General features: G+C 49.5%; 1 protein-coding gene across 2 annotated transcripts in view; it reads right to left on the bottom strand.

Annotated features, from left to right (window-relative positions):
- COL20A1 (collagen type XX alpha 1 chain) overlaps window positions 1–18,647 on the bottom strand; it is a 44,195-nt gene extending 25,548 nt beyond the window's left edge. The window contains exons 1-17 of one of the 2 annotated variants that reach the window (XM_032198637.1): window positions 18,266–18,647; window positions 15,192–15,276; window positions 12,723–12,833; window positions 10,951–11,094; window positions 10,583–10,741; window positions 10,186–10,386; window positions 8,785–8,940; window positions 8,008–8,127; window positions 7,704–7,868; window positions 6,534–6,695; window positions 5,214–5,386; window positions 4,324–4,453; window positions 3,656–3,801; window positions 2,093–2,216; window positions 1,603–1,742; window positions 1,308–1,437; window positions 655–797 (exon numbers count right to left, since the gene is read on the bottom strand). In XM_032198637.1, the coding sequence (XP_032054528.1) occupies window positions 655–797; window positions 1,308–1,437; window positions 1,603–1,742; window positions 2,093–2,216; window positions 3,656–3,801; window positions 4,324–4,453; window positions 5,214–5,386; window positions 6,534–6,695; window positions 7,704–7,868; window positions 8,008–8,127; window positions 8,785–8,940; window positions 10,186–10,386; window positions 10,583–10,741; window positions 10,951–11,094; window positions 12,723–12,833; window positions 15,192–15,264 (2,277 nt within the window). In that variant the 5' untranslated portion in view covers window positions 15,265–15,276; window positions 18,266–18,647. The remainder of the gene's footprint in view (window positions 1–654; window positions 798–1,307; window positions 1,438–1,602; window positions 1,743–2,092; window positions 2,217–3,655; window positions 3,802–4,323; window positions 4,454–5,213; window positions 5,387–6,533; window positions 6,696–7,703; window positions 7,869–8,007; window positions 8,128–8,784; window positions 8,941–10,185; window positions 10,387–10,582; window positions 10,742–10,950; window positions 11,095–12,722; window positions 12,834–15,191; window positions 15,277–18,265) is intronic. The other variant, XM_032198636.1, reaches the window with a different exon arrangement.
- Window positions 18,648–18,853: the final 206 nt, after the last annotated feature.

Here is an 18,853-nt window from a genome sequence, read left to right as displayed (position 1 = left end):
TTCAACTGCTGTTTGCACTCATACTGAAAATAAGGGCTTGAGATGAAAGAGGCCACCTGGTCCATCCCCTCCCCTGCTGCATCAGCTCTGGGTCTGGTCATTCTCCTCTGTATGCTCCTCAGATGTCCTCATCCTTCTTGAGGAGCAGTATCCCCAAAGCAGTCACTGCTTATCACCACCATAAATACTTGAGTATTATCTTTGTCTTCTCCACAACAACTTGACATTGTGGGCTGGTGATATTCTGCAACCCCAGATCTTTTCCTACAGAACTGCTTCTTAGCGGTTTATTCGACATCCTGTATACCTGTAGTTAATTATTCCTGCCTAAGCTTAATACTTTCTGCTTGTCCCTATTGAATTTCATCCTTGAGGTTTTTTCCAGAACACTTCTGCAATCTTCAAAGAGCCTGGAGGACTCTGACCCTGCCGCTCCTGCTTCCAGCACTCAAGGTGATGACTGCAATGTGCAGAGCAGGGCCCAGGCCAGACCCCATCTTTACTGCATATGCAGTGGTGGTGATCTGCTGAATTTCTTGAGCCCATTAACCCCAAAAGATTTGCATCTCTCCTTGCCACTCCTGCAGGTGAGCACGGAGCCATCAAGCAGACCCAAATCCAACCCATCCTCCCCAGCTGTTTGCGGGTCCGTACCTCCTGAGGCTTCTCCCCAGCAGCTGTGCTCCATTTGATCTGATAGACAACCACGTCAGAGGCAGCAACAGCTTCCCACTGCAGCCGCAGGCTGTTCCCGGAGAGCTCGGTCACCTTCAGTGCCCGCGGCGGGGGGACCTTTACTGAGGGACACAGAAGGAAACGGAGCTGAAGCGCTGACAGCGCCTCGTCAGAGCCAAGGTGGGGAGCAGATGGTCGGGGAGCAACACACCAACTGAGCAGATGTCCGAGCCCAGCCTGTCTTTCGCTTCTTCAGGCCCAAATGACAACAGCCATCAGGACAGAGAGGGGTAAATCACTTCTAAAACCCTAATTAAGGAGGATTATTTCATTTGTGGGGAGGACATGTGTCGCTCTGGTACTGTAAAGAGGAGAACGCTCCCAAGGACACGGAGGTTAGCAACACACAGTGCTTTTCCCTCATCTGCTTCCTTTGTTTACTCCTTCCACCCCATTTTAAACATAACAGAGCTGGGCATGTACCACACAAAAAATCAGACATTTGGGTTTTGTGCAAGGCTTTGGGTCATAACCTGCTGTTATGACCAGTCTTGAAAGCATCCCAGTTTAGACACACAAGCCAATTGTGCCACCTGTAAACAGGACAAAACCCATTTCCATTCCCTACTTACAGGTGGTAACATTGCCAGTAATCGGGAAGGAGTCGCCTTCATCATACGTGGACCTGACACTGATGAAGTACTGGGTAAGGGAGGACAAAGGCCTCAGGACGGTGGATGTTGCAGTGCCAGGAACCTCAACCTGCAAAAGAGGAGGAGGAGGAGTTAGGAGAGAAGCATGGAGGCAGCTGCAGAGGGCAGAAGGCTGACAACTGCCTCAAAAACGCCCGTTTTGGAGTTAAAATCCTGCCAGCAGACTGCTCCCTGAGAAGAGGGCAGTGTCTGGCATCCCATAGTGGGCACTCACCTCCCCGGTGTTGCTCCCTCCGCTCGCCTCGTAGGTGACGTGGTGAGCCTTCACCGCCTGAGATGCAGCCTCCCAGCTGACACGGACGGACGCGTGGCTGAGCTCGGAGAAGCTCAGGTATCGGGGGGGACTCAAGGGCACTGCAAAAAACTCATTCACCATGGAGGAAAATATTCTCTTCATGCCACTGCTGTAGGTGCCTCTGGTGTGTCATGAAAGGCTTTAGGTGGAGAAATGGTAAAGTAATTCCCCTTTTCTCCCCCCAACAAAAAGACCTCGGGGAACAGCTCTTTCAGGAGTCATGTTTTACCAGGGGAAAATCACACCTTTTCACAGCTCACCAAGGGATTAGAGGTCCCTTCAGGGACTGATATTTGCATAATATAAGGCAGGGTTTACGAGCCACATGCCCAATATGAGAAGTACCTCCTGTAACAGATCCATCCTGCCTGAAGGGTTTAATAACAGCTTAATAAGCAGCAGCACTTACAGGTGGTTTCCTGGATGCTGGCTGGATCACTTGCATCTTCCCCGTACATCGCATACACAGCGACAGAGTACTCTGTGCTGGGCGACAGCCCATCCAGCAGGACCTCAGGCTGGGCCACCTTCACCTGCAACAAAGAGCCACCTTGGGGCACCCTTCAGCTCTGGGGGCACCCTCTGACACCATCAGCAGAGTAAAACCTTACAGAGGCACAGGCTAAGGTCCCTTTTGTATCACTAGTGACAAATGCACACTCAGAGAGGTGCTTCATACTGCTCAGGGCATCTCTGCTTCCCTTCCCAAGGGACACCAAGCACATCTGGGGGTCACATCACTTTCTCCCACCATGGTTTGCTGAGGTATCAATGTCTTATACAGAGATGTTACTGTTTTGGTGGATCTGGAGTTATCTGAAGTGAGCAGGAAGTGATTTGTTGCTTCTAAGGACAAATCTCACTGTGATTTTCCTGGGAAATTCACTAAATCAGAACAAACTGGAAAGTAGAAAGCAGAACAGCTTTCATCACTGAAAATATTAAGTTTGGAGTATCCCAAACCCCTATTCTTAGTGAAAGTCTCCCCCAGAAGGAAGGCAACATAGCAGGAAACTAGCATAGATCTGTTTGCAGACATCCTGCAGTGACACCCCCCAGAACAAAGCCCAGCCCTGGGGACACTGGGACACCAACATCCCTGAGTCACACAGCGAGAGAGGATGGAAGCAGAGCAAAGAACTTGAGGTTTTAAGTGAGAGATGAGAATCCCATTTTCCTCGGGGGCCTGGGAAGCCAGGCTTGCAGAGGAGCTGCCTGCTGCAAGCAGGGCGATAGCGGCTGGGTTGCTGCCACCTGCCGCTAACACCGCACAGCCACAGCCTGCTCGCTGCAGAAATCCACCTTGGGGACTTAACAGAAGTCTGCACAGATTTATAAAAGGCTGGGAACATTTTAATGCTGGTTTATCAGACATCCCATAGGTAGGCAACCGGAAAAAATGCTCTATATGCTCAAATAAAAATGTAAATGTTGTTTTCTTTTCAAATGTTCTGAATGTTTCAAAAAAAAAGGAATTGTACACTTAAAGCAGAGTACAAGCCTTAATTGCAGCTATTGCTGTGCCATCAGGAGCGGAATCTGAGTCAAAGAGGTGATGCACATTTGCACAGGTACTCCAGACAACTTATTAAAATGCAATGTGACAAAAGGGACCTTAGAAGTTTTTAAACAATTTTCCACTCTCTGAGCATTGTTTTGCTTTTATATGGTGTCATAGTTCGCTCTCTAAAGGTCAGTGAAAATTGCCCTAACAAAATTTTAATTAATATTTTAAGATAAACAAAACAAAAGCATTTCTCTACAGCCTCAAGGATACAGAAATTACTCTGGGAACTGCACAGATATGAGCTCTGTCCCTGGGGTCCCAAAGATTCCTGCTTCAGGTCTGCTCTCTATATAAAATGGTCACTACTTAAATCCCACATGGAGAGGGTTTCATTTTGGTCTAAAGTAACTGAGAAGAGTCCAGACAGAGCAAAACCAATATTGTTGTTATTCTCATGAGCCCTACCTCCATCGTATAGTCCTCTGCTCCGTCAGGGGCTGCAGAGCAGAGCACCAGGTACTGCGTGGCTCCCGGGGCTGCCTTCCAGCTCAGCCTCATGCTGTTGTGGCTCAGCTCGGAGACGCGCAGGGAGCGGGGGGAAGACAGAGGCACTGGGGGAAGAGAAAAAGCAGCTTCAGTGTGTGAGGTCTGAGCTCAAACCCTGCAAGGGAGTTGGGTTTACAGCAGCTACTGCAAGCTGGTGGACACCCATCCCATGTCTAACACAGTGGGACGATCACTTTGCAAGGAATAGGGTTATTTCATTTGCAGCCCAGTGATGGCAAAGGAGCAAGATGTTTTTAGCATGATGTGTTACTGCCGTGACAGGGTGAGCTGAGCACAGTGGTGGTGAATGGTGGTGCAGAATGACATGGGTGGAAAGGGACCCCTGAAGGTCTGTGGGCCCAACTCTGCTGCTCAAAGCAGGGCCAGATTACAGAAGGATGCTCAGGGCTTTGTCCAGTCAAACACTGAACATCTCCAAGGATGGAGATAGCTGTAGATGGACCATCTGAACTACAGGGAGGGGGGAAATACAATGCCAGGCTCCAGACTGAGGTGGTTGCAAAGACAGAGCTTTGCTCACCTACCACAACCATGCATTGGAGTGATCCTCCCTACTCACGACCTACGTGTGGAGGTGACGCCTCTCAGCCCATCCCCAACAGCAGTGTCATAAATAGGAAACACCGACACCAGATACTCCGTGTGCGAGGTCAAGTTGGAAAGCCTCAGAGAGGAGACTGCTCCATCTAAAATCACCTGAAAGCACAAAGGAGGGCTGTCAGGACAGGGCGGTGTCAGCTGCCCTCTAGCAAAAGAACAGCCTTCCTGGGCTAGCATGGCTTATTTGTAGCACATCTGTGCCCAGAAACATGAAGTCTGATTGCCCTCTGAATTTTCTGACAGCTCGTATCTCTGGGGAAGCTCTCTTGCCCTCCCCAAAATGAGGAGATTGGAGGCTGTGAACTTTTCTGTCCTCTAAGGAGTGGATCTGTACAAACATCAAGCACAAGCCCCTAAACATGCTCAGAAATGAATGGAACAGTTCAGTTGGAAGGGACCTACAAATCTAATCAAGACCAATTGTCTTATCACATCAGGCCTAAACAAAAATTAAAGTATATTACTAAGGGCAATCCATCAAGTATTTGGATTTGCTTTTCCAAATTTTTATATCCTTCACAGATCAGCGTCCTTGGACAAATCTGTGTTCCCATATATCCTGAGTCAAAACAGATGCTTTAGGGAGGGGATAATGCTGTGCAAGAGAAAACTTTGCATCGGCATGGCTTGCAGTAATTCTAGCAACATGATGTTCATCCCTTTTCCTCCTCTGTCTTGCCATTCTCTCAGCTTTTTACTTATGCATTCAGTGCTTGTTTAATTTCATCTGTTTTTCACTGATGCCCTATGATAACTGCACTCCTACCCTCACCTCTCCATCTACTCGAGCCTACCAAAACCCCCAGCCACTGCCTGGAAGGCACCGCAGCCTCGGATGGCCAAAAAGGCCCCTCACCTCCTTGGGGGTGCCACCCTTCGATGGGTAATACACAATCCGGTATTTCTTTGGTGGTCTCAGAGGAGGGCTCCAGGTCAAGTGCATGCTCTTAGAGGTCACAGCTGATATTTTAAGGTCAGTGGGGCTCAGCTGGAGACCCATATCTGTGGGGATATCTTTCACAGTGCTACCTAGTAATTAAAAACACAATTACTTTCTCATATTCAGACTTCTCATACCAAGCATACTTCCTAGCTCATAAATACGAGTAACATTTTTCAAACCAAGTTGCAGTCCCCTTTCCTAAAGAGCACAGAAACAGTTCCAAACTGCTGTTAAATAAATATTTTAAAACTGGGCACCCGGAACATAAATACTCCGCAGAGAACAGGCTGTGCATTTTGCTGGGAGCTGGGAATATTTTTTCAACAGAAATCTGTATTTTTGCATGTATTCAAAAGACGATTTTTCAATTATAAAGGTCTGTTAAAATTAAATATAAGACTATCTTGATTTTTTTTTTTAATGCAACACATCTTTCTTTAGGCTAACCTGCATCTGTGAAAATATGTCAAAACGTATTTTCAAAAAAACATCTAACAAGTACAAATTAATAAGAACGAACGTAATTATTTTTATTAATCTCCAGAGTGTTAAAATAAAAGTCTGCTTGAAAGTTTGGCTTTCTTGCTCTCCTTAGGCAAATCTTAGAGCAGAGAGAGATGGAAATATGTACATGATATTCCTCCTGAGGAATCTAAGCTAACATCTGGAGTAGCTCTTCACTCCCCTGTTCATCACACAAGCTGCCCTCCAGAAAAAAAAAGAAATAATAATAAAATAATAATAGACTGGTTTTAACTTGAAGATTCCTTGGAGATTACTTAAAGGGTGGGAAAAATATAGTTAGATATTTTGCTATCTCCTCTTCCTATTTCTTCCACACACTCTCCCTAATATTAGCCCCTTTGCTTTTTCTTCCTTTTGTTAGTTGGAAGAAACGTGGGGAAGAACGTGGTCACAATATATTTATCACACAGTAGGATAATTGGGACTGAATAGAAGCCCCCTCTTCCCTACAGTGCTAATTATTGCTAGTTATTGGAAGAGCTGCGTCCAGAGGGTCTTGTAAAAGACAATGGCCAACATGCTGACATGGCAAGGAACATTTTCAGGCAGCAATAGGGCAGAGAAGGGGGATCAGCATGGGAGGAGAAGAGCTAGATGGTGCTGAGAAGGTGGTGGAGCTCATGGATGGATAGGTGTGAGAGGATCGAGCAAGGAATGAGGCTGGCAACAGGGAGAAAGCTCAGCCCTCGCTGAGAGGTTTCACTTCACCTGCATTTTCCTTGCTCTTCTCCTTGATCCTGGCGCACAGGACCCGGGTGAGCCTGCCGACCAGGTTGCTGAGCAGGGGGAAATCCAGCACGTTGTACACCGTGAGCTCCAGCGGCTCCGAGGCCACCTGCTTCAGCTCGGCCTCGTCTGCGTTCTTCACCCCTGCGAGCGGAGCACAGCACCACGCTGAGCACAGGCCTTGGTCGGGAGCACCTCCTGCCCCTGGCCTGCAGCAGACAGCTGAGTTTGCTTTCCACTGCTAGTGTCAAGGTCATCTGAGCATTGCCCAGGGATCCACCTGCTTGTCCGAGTCCAAACCTTAACAGCTCTGATCATCCCCTTCCCCCCTTTGATCCTGAGTTATCTCAAAAGCACTGCAAGTCCTGATGTCTAAGGACAAAACAATGTTTTTTCCTCTAGCCAGAGAGGAAAAGCACAGAACCCAGACAGGACCAGACCTCCAAAAGAGATTTCAGCTGTTAATCCATCATGCTGCCCGACACAGCTGAGGCTCAGCAGCTACACTTGGTCCATGAAAGAAATCCCAGTGCCAGCCATTTAGGTATATAGCCCCATGTAATAAACCCTTGCTTCTGTGTTCCCAACTTAAATGAGCACGTAAAGTATTGGGGATTGCAATTTTAGGAGAGTTTTCTATGTAAGTTTATTGTCTACATATTACTCTTTAGCAGACTTTAGTCTTCAAGGACAGAGCTGCTCAAAGACCATTTTCTGTCTCATTATTACCGCCAGCTAGTGAAGAGCAGATAACATTATTATTCAGAGAAATGGGAAGTTTGAGAGGCAGTAATTACAAAGGAGCTCTCCTGTCCTCCCCAATACAATGTTCTCTTGCCTAATTCCACAGCTGAGAACATTGTTCTCATGGCACAGGTTTCTGAGACTGGCAGAAGTCCTTACAGATTGGAGGTGAAAAATCTCTCATGTGAACAACTTTGTTTTCTTAACTAAAGCCCCTTTGAAGACACTGCCTGTGCTGAATAAACGGCTTAATTTTCTTCTCTCAGACACGATGTAACATGGTCCTACTTACTACCTTCACAACTTCAGGATGCTCTTATCCAAGCTGAGGGAACATAGCCCTCAGCATGAAGAAGAGTGGAAGTGGGTTGGTTCTGTCCCACGGCCGATCAATGGCTGTGATCTTACCAATGGCAAATATCTCTATGCCCATGTTTTTCAAGGTCTGAGCAGCCAGGTTGGCATCATCCTGGGATTTTCCGTCAGTCAGGAGGATTACCAGTTTCTCGGCCTCCAGCCGGGCGCCAGCATCTGGTTTCAGGTTTTGTTCCAGGACGTGGGTCAGCGCCAGGCCTGGGGAGGAGGACAGAGGGATGGAGTGCCACAGCCTGACAGACAACTCCCAGCCCTTATTCTTCTCCCTGCCCTCAGTTGCCTTGTTCCCCATGGAAGATGTCATCCCATCTAGCAGAGATCTGAGAGATGGGGTTACCTGTAAAGGTGTTGCCACCCTTGTACCGCAAATTCCTCACTGCCTCCAGCACTTGCTCCCTCGTGGTGTAAGCATCCAGGTCCCACTCCGTGCGGGGATCGCTGCTGTACTGGGACAGCCCTGGGGAAGGAAAGAGCTATTGGCATCATGCAAGACAAGATAAGCTCCTGTTTTGGGTAGGAGGAGTCAGTTTGGCATGGTAGGGTGACACAAGATAAAAATTGGACTGGGGTGAGCAGACCTGGCTACTAGCTCCACGTCTCTCCATGGTGGTACTTTGCCTCGTGGTGCTGCTCTGAAGCATTTGATAAGGCTTCAGTGTTAATCAGGGTCAAACTAGCCAGCAGGAAGGATTTACACTGCTCAGTTTCACACACAGCCTGGGCAGTGCCATCCGCTGGGTTTAGCATCCCTCAGAACTGGAAGCGGCACCATTCCCAGCTGAGCCCACAGCATCTCCACTGTGGCATTGCCACCACATCCTTCTGTGCCATGCTCTGTAGGTTGAGCATCCCATCAGAGACAGGCAGCAGACCCCAAATGTATCTCAGCATCAAGCCCTCCCTCAGCACCCGACCGGGTGCTGCCCATGCAGCATTTCTTCTGCTCACTGCACAGCTGTTTCTTGCATGCTACAGGGTGGGAAAGTGTCAAGAGAAGCATGCAGGACCTCAGCCTAAAGGAATAAAAGCTCCTCGGGGAAAGCAAGCTCCCTTCAAACACAGACTGTATTTCTGGAGGGATTTCCCAAGGTCAGGAAACAGGGAAGTGTCCTACCTACTCTTATCTTGTCTTGGGCAATGCTGAATGGGGAAATTAAAGTGCTCAGGAACTCCTTAATGAGCTTGAAGTTGCTGCGTCCGATGCTCCACGATCCATCCACAAGCAGGACGATGTCAATCATTGCAGATGTGTCACACTGAAACTGGGAACCTGCAGGGGAATAACATATGACATTGAGAGAAGAATTGTAAAGGAAGAAAAACACTTCAGTTTTAAGATAAGAACCAAACCTGCAGCGTAAGGCCGTGTCTGGGCAGCAGATTGGACTGTCTGCCAGGCTGGCATATCCCAGCACCTTGGAAAAAACCCTTGGCTAAGGGCAACCACCTCAGTACCGAGAAGTAGAGTGGTGAGCAGCTCCATTTCCTCAAAGAAAGGGTTAAGCCTGCCAGGAAGAGCATGCCTTGTCCAAGCTCTGCTCTCTGCAAGCTGTCAGCTCCATTACATCTCAGCCCCAGCCCTTGCTTCCCTTCTATCTAGCCTAAGTCTCCAAGAACTGCAGGTGATTGCTTAATTCCATTCCATCGTGAGATCCCCTGTGGGCTGTAATTATTTTGTGGCTTTATATTAAATCCCATCTCTCCGTAAAAACCCGCTGGCATCACAGCTCCTCCAGCCCTGCCTTTCTCCCCACCCCAGGCCTGCAGCTTAACAGAGGATAAGATAGGGCATGTTGCTGATCGACTGCATCTTCCCTGAGTATTTTTCAGATATTTTTTTTTCCATCTTTGGTAGAGGGAAATGGATAACTGCAACCTGCTACATCTGGATGGCAAGGGGTTACTCTCCTCTCGTCTCATGGCCATGAATTCCTGCTGCTCTCAAGGGACCAAATGGGGATGCTCTGCTCAATGTCTTATCTACCACTTCAAAAGTGCTGTGAGCCATCTGCCCTGCCACATCCTCAGCTGGTGCATCTGAAGGTTCAGCATGGATTGGTTAGCTGGGAAATGTGAAGGATGAGATCAGGAGGTGGAGTGGGTTGGGTAAGGAGCACCTCCACGTGCTTCTCCCTGCTGAAGGCATGGAAGGGGCCGTGGCTTGGGGTCTGTTGGAGAACAAAAACTTGCATGGGTCTGTCTGTCTGAAGAAGGGAGAGGTGGCAATGTGAATAGGGCAAATAGAGGAAAATAAGTTAAACCCTCTCAGAGGAATTTTTCTCCTAGCTCCAGTTTGCCTTTAAATCTGTGATGTTTTGCGCAACTCCAAACTTCTGCAGCAATCCCTGGCAGTTCCTCGATGTATGGCTTAACAAATCAGAGTGGTAGCAGCAGCACCTGTAATCCTAAAATCTCGGTGACAGAGAGAGGGCTGGAGGTCGGGGGCTCGTATTTAACAATCATTGAAGAAAACAGTGAGAAAGAAGGAGCAGGACATTTCTGAAACCCCTCTCACCTCTCCTCAGTGAATCCTTTGTGGGTTTTTCTTTTCCTACAGACTCTCGCTCCGAGCTTGCAGGAGTGCGCTGGGATGATTTTGGGGCTGGTGGTGGTGTTTGTGTGACACTGGCCTCTGCATGGAGCTGGCTTCTCGTGGCTTCTCCTGAGCCCTTGGGCTGAGCCCCCTTCTGCCTTTTCTTCTCAGCTCTGTCCTTTGCTGTGCTCCAAATAGAAGAAAAAAAATAAAAATATTTTTTTTTCCCTTGTGTTATCCCCATGCAACCTGTGTCTTACTGAAAGAATGTCCCTGGCAGAGCAAAACCCCTGAAAGCTTCCATATCTCCTGCTCACTGGCAGCATGGTAAAGGCTCAAAATCCATCCTCTGTGACTGCAGGACGGTCTGGGCACCCACCTGGCTGCACCAAGACAGCGTTTGGGGGTGAAGGGGTGGGCTCTGCGCCCCCACTGTGCTCAGCTGCTGGGCTCCCCACAGAGGTGAGATTCTTTCCCAATGCAGCTCCCGCGTTCCTTCGGTTGTTTCTAGCCTGGGATGCATTTTTGAGGTCCTCTACTGTGGGACAAACAAAAATAAGAAGTCATTCCAGTCAGCTCCATGAACCATGGTCCATCCCTCATCCCCTGGGTCTCCACCATCCCCCTGTTCAAGCTTGCAACCAAAATACCAAAAGGCTCCATTTTGTGGCATATTCTACAGGGCATATGCCAGAGCTGTACCTCCAGGATCTCTCTGAATGGTAAAACGTAGCTCTTCCTACTTACTCACAAATTTCCTCTTGGCAAACAAGGCTTCCTGGGAGCCGTTGAGCACGTAGACCTGCAGTGTGTATTCCTTGGTAGGGCTCAGCCCCCCCACGGTGGCTTTGGGAGTCTTGGTTTTCAGCATGACTTCTTGCTCCGAGTCCCCTGAGGTGGGATGAAGCCACAGCTCAGAAATTGCTAGAGCTTAAATTTAAGCTGACAGTAGAAAAAGCGCTGCTAAAATGCCGAGAATGTCTGGCTGGGGACCTCAGTCAACTCTAATTTATTTTTTAATTCTGCGCATCTCTGATTTTGAATCTTTTTTCCCCCATCCAGAGCTGAGAAAAACTTTTTTAAATCCCTGCTACGTGCCCAAAATGGAAAACCAGTTCCCACCCAGCATTAGCGTAACTCCCACTGACTTCTCAAGGAGATGCTGCCTGAAAACCCAGTCTTCGGAGGGCAAAGGTTGGGCTGCCACCACCTAGGAAAACATCCAGCCAAGAGATGTGCTTGATGTCATGTGTGGCAGGGTGAGGAAGTGGCCTGACATCTCTGGAGCTCCGAAGTGGCACCTGGGACTCGTTTTTACTTATTGCAGCTGCTCTTGCTGTGCTCTCTCTGTAAGTCCCATGTCTCCCTAAAAGAAGCTGTCCTCTGTGGGGAGAGGGATCATTTTTGGGACCAGCACTACCTCCAGACCCCTCCTGCTGCAGGGGGTCTTCCAGCCATGCCTCATGGCCGTGAGCCTTGTCCTGGGGCTGTGATGCAGCTGGAAACTGGGACATTTCTGCCTTGGCATGGCAGCGAGCAGATGGAGCGAGGCAGCTCTGCAAAACAGCAGCCAAACACTGCACTACGTCTGCGGGGAATCTTTGGGACCACAGCAACAAAACAAAGCGAGGGAGGGCAAAGCAGCTCCCTAAAACCCTGTTCAAGAAAGATCTACAAGCCTTTAATCGTGCAGATGGATGCATTTCTGACCCCACCGTCCCCAGGGCTGGAAACGGAGCTCCCCAGCCCACGCAGAGGGAAAGCCTCAGGCATGTGCAGGCTGGGGGATTCCCCACGTTCCCGGGATGCTCATCGCTCCCCGCCGCCGTGCTGAGGCCCGAGGAGGAGCAGGGCAGGGAAGGAATGAGAAACCTCCAGCTCCGGCTGGGCAAACAGGTGGGGGCTGAGCTAAAAGCAGGCGGCCGAGCACGAGCATTGCTGGCCCTGCTCTCCCCACCCAGCTGGGGAAGTGGCTGTGACTGGAAAATAAATGCCAGACGAGGCTAGGGTTGCCTCCAGACACCAAGGGACGTGGTGTCCTTCCAGCACCACCGCCAGAAGCCGGGGGGAGCAGGAGCTTGGTCGGGGCAGGGAGCCAGGAGGCTGAGCAGCCCCTCTATGGGGTCAAGGACATCCTATCCTTGGTGGAGAGCAGGGAGCCCCCTAATAAGGCCAGCAAGACCCTGATGAGGGCAGACACTGCAGCAGTGCCAGTTATAACCATAGCACCATGAATCTTTCTGTTTTCTGCTCCACTTTCCCCCAGGGGGAACGGGGCTGAATTTCACCTCTCTTTGAACAAGCACTACAGATTGAGTCCGTGGTGGCCAGAAAGGCTCCTTGTCCACCCTGCACGAGCAGGTAATCAGCACTTAAAGCCAAACCAGCCAACAGGTAATTCCCTCTGCCTTATCTCACCCCAAGCACCAGCACGATTTAGACCCCCCCAGTCCTACTGTCTCGGTCCCTTATGAACAGATCAATTATCTGGGTCCGACATCCCACGTGCTCGCACATACCTGCCATGGGTTTCACCCGCACTTTGTAGCCGTTGATGTTCCCCTCGGTTTCTTTCCATTTCATCTGGAGCCTGTCTTCCGAGAGGACCGTGAGTTTCAGGCGGCCTGACCCTGGGGAGGAGGAGCCCCTGGGTGTCCGTGCTGTTAGGGATGTGATTCCTCCCTCTGCACACACCCGCACAAAACACCCCGCACGCTGCCTTCTCTGAGGATTTGGGGTCTGCTGCCATTCAGAGGGGACCTTCACCATCCCATCTGAGTGCTCAGCATCCCCTGACACCCGTCTGCCAGGAAACCCACCAGGGGCCACCACGTGAGACCTCACTGAGCTCTGCTGCCACCAGGAAAAGCAGCCCAGCAGGAGGTGAGGGCTTCTCTGCACCTCTCTCACCCTGGAAGACACCACTGGGAGCTTTCATGCAGTGTGTTTGGTTTCAGAGAGTGTGTTAGTGCAGATGTCTGAAATGGAAGGGCAGGAAATAGATAAAAGGGACAAACGAGGCTCCTCAATGGGCTCAGGCTGCTAAAAAATACAGGAATTCCCCAGGTGATGGATCCCATCCTGCAAAAAGATTATTTCAGGGGCAGCTCCAGTCTAGAAAGAGGGAATGGTAGAGAGGAATTAAAAAAAAAAAAAAAAAAAAAAAAAGGCAGGAGAAAGGAACAAAGAAAACTTGATAAAGTGCAAATAACAGCTCCTGTCAGGACCATAACTCACAGGCACCAGCTTGTGCCAATTTGTAGGAAGCAGCAAACTAAAATGGCAAATTCTGATGAAAAAAATAGTACAGGACAAGGAGGTAAAACAAAGAAAGAGCGTATTCTGTTATCAGCTCCAGATTTGGCAGAGATCTGTTAAAGCCCAGCTAAACGTCTCAGCCCATGTGTCACTTTGAGTCAGTGATTCCTTGGTGAAATGCAGCCGTGCTGTCACACAAATGTCGCCATATGAAGCTTTTTCACTTGACTGGCTATAGGATGGCAACTCAGCAAATTTACCTCCTTTCCTCCCTGGTCCTGTGTCTACATCTGCCTTTCCAGCAGGCTGCCCTAATGTGCCATGAGTGAGCGCATCCTTTGCCTGCATGGTTTAAACATCTGCACTCAAATGCCCACCTCGTCTGCAGTCGTTACCAATCTCTTTCCCTTCATCATTACTCATAAATAAAAAATAAAATAAAAAATAAAAAATAAAAAAGCTTAAGGTGACCCAGAGCATCCTGCTCAGTACTGGCAAACTGTTGGTGCTGCATAGGACTCCTCAGGTCCATAATCTGGTTTTGCATGATGCCAGCCATCTCCTGACAGCATTGCCATGAATTCAGAGCCCAGGAAAGCAGTGAGAGCTGGCAGCGAGGACTTGCTTGTCCCAGCCCTGTGTCTGTGCCCTAATATTTCCTTGTGGAGACTTCCTGCAGGCTGCCCAACAAGCACACAACTATCCGGGGGGAACAAAGCTCAGATTCACACGTCACCCCAGGCGAATATGAAGGGGAAGAAAGAAAACATGGGGAAGAGGGAAGAGGGGCAAAACCAAATCCCAGATTCACGCCTAAGAGAAGTGGTAAAAGATCAGGGAACAATGAGGGGGATTCATAGTCAGATGAAACATGGAGCTGTCTCCTTCTGGATGAGCGTGGTCCAGCTCCTCGGCCGTTGCTCTAGAAGCCCAGCAAAAAGGCAAGAATGTCCCCAGACAGATGTGAAAGGACAGCATCCTCTGAGGCGCCATTATGTGCTGGATGCAAATGAACCCCGGTGCCATGAAAGCTCCACTGTTTCTCTGCCCCGTGTTGGATGTGAGCTGTTTGATGCTGTAACCTTGCTCTCCAGCGGACAGGGAACTAAGCCCAGACACATCTGGGAGATGCATGGCGTGGAGATATGTCTGTCCTGGCTTTGATGTGCACTCACCACCTTGTACTGATCCCTTCCACAGAGGTTTATATGAAATATAAAGGTGGACAGGATATGGTGAGATGCTATAGGTATTTTCTGCTCATTTATGGCACTGTGGGAGCGCTGCATGGTACAGGAGGATTGCACCTTGCGTGCTCTCTTACCTAAATGTTGCACCAGGTGTCACCATACAGCTCCACAGAAATAGTTTCAGAGAGCAGGACAGATGTGGCAGCTAACAAACCACCACTTTTTCTCCCCAGTTCTCAAGCTCCAAATGTGGATCGCATAAGCGTCCCTCACTCCTTACACAGGCTGAAATGCATCCCCAGTGCAAGGGAGCGGCGCGCTGAACTGCTGCCAGCGATGAGAACAGGCACTGCAGGGTGGGTGGGATGGGGATTCTCCCCCAAAGGGCTCCCTGATCTCCCGTCGCTCTTTATACATATGAATGGGCTGCTTGGAGCTCCACCACCACAAGGGCTGGGGCTGAGCTTCACCCAGGAGGCAGCCGGACCCCACAGGATGCCCCCAGCGCTCCCCCCAGTGCAAGGGCGGACGGCTCCTTACCTTGGCCCCCTCGTCCCCAGACATGGCTCGCCACGGGCAGGCAGGCAAAAAGGAAACAAGTGCGAATCAGCATGGTGACCAGGACCTGCGAGACGGCAAAGGTCAGGAAGGAGGAGAGCAAGGGACATTTCACCACATCAAACCTCACCTGCATGAATTCTTCCACCCTGGAATCCCCTCTGCTTACCTATCCCCCATGTAGTAACCACCTGGGCTTTCCTATGGCCCTGGGAACTGAAGCATGTTGCTGTGATTTTTATTTTTATTGTTTTATTTATTTATTTATTTATTTATTATTATTCTTTTATTTTGGGGCAGGAGTGTCTATTTTCTCTTGCAGTCCCCAGTGAAGGGCCCACAATCTGAGGCATACAGCACTGACAGCACTAAGAGGGTGGATAAAGAAGGACATACTGAATTTTGCTGCTGGTTATGGACATTATCACGTCAGAGGATCAGTTTGCCTTAGAAATAACCTCTGCAGTGCTCCCAGAGCTGGCTGGCTGAGGACAGCCACTCCTCAGCACTCACCCTACAGCTCATGGACCTCAAGGACCTTGTCTTTGCTGGCCTGGATATAGGGTTTGTTCAGTATGGGTCAGTAAAGTCAGACCAGCACAAAACCACCCTAACATATGGACAAGGAGACTCTCCCTGGCCTCAGCCTCAATATATACCAGATTTAAAACACGTTGGCCTTTTGCAGTGCATCGTTGGCATCTGTCATTTTCGTGCTGCACAATTCAGCCTCATTGCTTTTGGCACAATCAGACCACACACGCAAGTTTCCCCCACTGCCATCTGCAGTGACTTTTCACTTCTCTTCATTCTGACGGACAGGTATTTACAGGCTCCTTGCAAATGCCTATTTCTCCTCCAATACGTCAGCTTTTTAGGGATTTCAAGGAAAAATGAATATGCACATGGGTGACCTAGCCATGATCTCCTGCATTTTAAATCAGTTCTAAATTGTAAGAATGAATGGAAAAATATGCAAGTTGTAACAGAGAGATGTTAACCACGCTCCCCCTGCACTCACGCTCATGCATGATACTCAGTCTGTGATATATATATATATTTTTTGATTGAAGATCAGGTTATATGGAACAACTGCCATGTAACTGAAGCCCTTAGCCATGGGAAATACTCTTTTTTTTTTTTTTTTTTTTTCCCCCAGCTAATAAAGTGAAGTCATTGCTCAAAGAGAAGCAGATTACAGGTGGCTTTCAGGAATCTGGCTGTGCTCTCCAGAAGAGCAAAGCCTGCCCTTGCTGCAGAGGTACATGCACCAGGCAGGAGAGACAGCACAAATGAGCCTTTCAGTCAGGGTGTTTGTCAAAAATGCAGACATCTTGCAATGCCACCAAACTGCTCTTCACTTCCATGCCACTTCCCTGTGGCTCTGCTGGCAAACAGGGAACCAGCCCCCAGTAAAAGCAGTGGGCTGGGCAGGATTTTTGTGCTAACCAGGGCTATACGAGATCCAAAGGGCAGCGAAATAAGCATGTGTGCATCTGCAACATGCACTGAGCTGGGCTCCTGCAAGGTCACAGCCAGCCAGGAGCTTCCACCCTGCTGTGCCAGTAAGGATGAATTCTGTATTAACACAGAACTTCAAAACCATCCGTGCTTTGCCTCTTCTTCAAGTTCCATTTTCCTACCAGTCAATCAGGTATAACAAATAACCTGTTTGAGATGGTGGAGGATGAGAGCAGCAGTTTCATTGCCCAGCAGGGCTACTTGCTGGGCACCAAGCCCCCACCTGCATCCTGTAGCCCCTTCCCATCCATTCCTGCCCATCCACAACCCAGGCCAAGCTGTGGTCCCCAGAAAGGGGGGGGGGACCATGGTGACCTCAGCCTGGTGGAGTGCAGGGAGCCTCCGGCACGCTGATGCCTCTCTCCTCTTACTCGCTCAGGGAAGGAATTTGGAGACAGCAACACATGGAGCATGTGGTGAGTATTTCCAGGGCCTGGAAAATGGGAGGGGGACACGCACCACTTCCCGTTTGTCCCAGCTGCGTGCTCGGAGGGGATTTGGAAGTTAAGGCAGTCTGAGATCCCCTTATTTGTACAGGAAATTTTTTAAATAGTCACTTTAATTAAAGAAAAAATAATAATAATTTCTAAGCAAAAACATCCCTGAGGTGTTTTTAAATCAGCACAGCTGGAAGTGGAAACTTTGGGGTACTGCGAATTATTTGTGTTCTCCACAGCCCCAGAAGCTGGCTCATGGTTTAGGGACAATTCTGCCCTTCCTTATCCCAGAGGATGCCTCCAGGTCTCTGCAATGTCACCTCAAAGCCCACACCCAAGGGCAGCAGCAGGGACCGTCCTGCAGCAGACAGGCACCTGCCCACTGCACCCACTGCAGGGAGCAAACCTGTCCCATGCTCCCTAGGAACTTTGCTAGTTAAAGGACCTAAAAAAGACTAAGAAACCCACCGTTCATCAAACTCCTTCTGTTCTCTCCTGGAAATCTGCATTTCAGTTCCACTAGCGAACAAAAGCCCTCAGTTACCCCAGCACCAGTCCCAAAATGTAAGGGACAATGCCTGCTTCAAGGCAGAGCCTTGCAGGTCCCCATAGCCCAAGTAGGTTTAGCAACTTTGGCTTGGTGCAAGCCCACACCATGCCCACAGGTGGGAGAAATGCACCTAGAGCTGCCATTGCCAGCAAACCCTTCCAAGCACTGTCCTTTTGGCAATAAATAAATAAATAAATAAATAAATAAATAAATAAATAAATAAATAAATAAATAAAATCCTGCAAGCTTTACATCACAACCCACAAAAAGGAAAAAAAAAAAAGACAAATTGGCTGCATGTCTCACACTCTAAAAGAACCGAGTGTTCTCTATAAAGCAGTCCTGGCGATATTCAGACCTGGCCTGCAGCAAACAGGAGACCTGAGGTCATCAGGGCTGCTGCCATCCCTCAGGGCAGCCGTGCTGCATTGCTCCAACCTTCCCACAGCTGGAAACCCTGCTGAAGTTCCCTGCTCCACCAATACCGACCCCAAAACAAGGCAGCCCCTCCTGCGCCCCCGTCCCCGCACACCAAGCAAGCCACAGACCTGTGTGCGGCAGCACGGCTCTCCTGCAGGCAGCCGCAGGCGGGACGGATCCTGCTACATCCTCAGGTCCTGGGAGAAGCAGCCCCGGTGTTTTGGCTGCTTCTCGGCATGGTGAGGGAGATCTCAGCCCCAGACGTCAGGCCAGCAAGAGAAGAAGGAAAGGGGAGGGAAGGGGGCAGCAATTCCCCCACCTCCCTGCACCACGCGGCAGAGCAGCGGCCCGGACACGCAGCTAAATAAAGCACGCCCGGGAAGCAAGAGCCTGTTTCTGCGAAAATCAGCAAACGGCTCGCAGTGTTTTTGCTAACTACATGCTAAATCTCCATCTAGGAAGCCGCATACTGATTTCCTAGAGCTCAGCAACAAGTCGGGGCTCCCACCCACTGTCATGCTCGCGGGGATGAAGTCAGCCCAGCCACATTCACATCCCATTAAATACTTCTGAGAGCCCGGCCTTTGCACTGAAGGCTAATTGTCTGGCGTTTGGCTGAGGAAATTAAGCACATCTGGAGGCTTTGCAAGCCCAGGGCCTGAATCACGAGCTGGCGCTCCAGCTGTGCTCACAGCCCTGACCTCCGGCAGCACGCG

Source organism: Aythya fuligula, chromosome 16 (assembly GCF_009819795.1).
Source record: "Aythya fuligula isolate bAytFul2 chromosome 16, bAytFul2.pri, whole genome shotgun sequence".
NCBI classification, from domain to species: Eukaryota; Metazoa; Chordata; class Aves; order Anseriformes; family Anatidae; genus Aythya; species Aythya fuligula.
The sequence above is the reverse complement of the archived record's forward strand: the minus strand, read 5'-3'. Positions and strand labels throughout refer to the sequence as shown.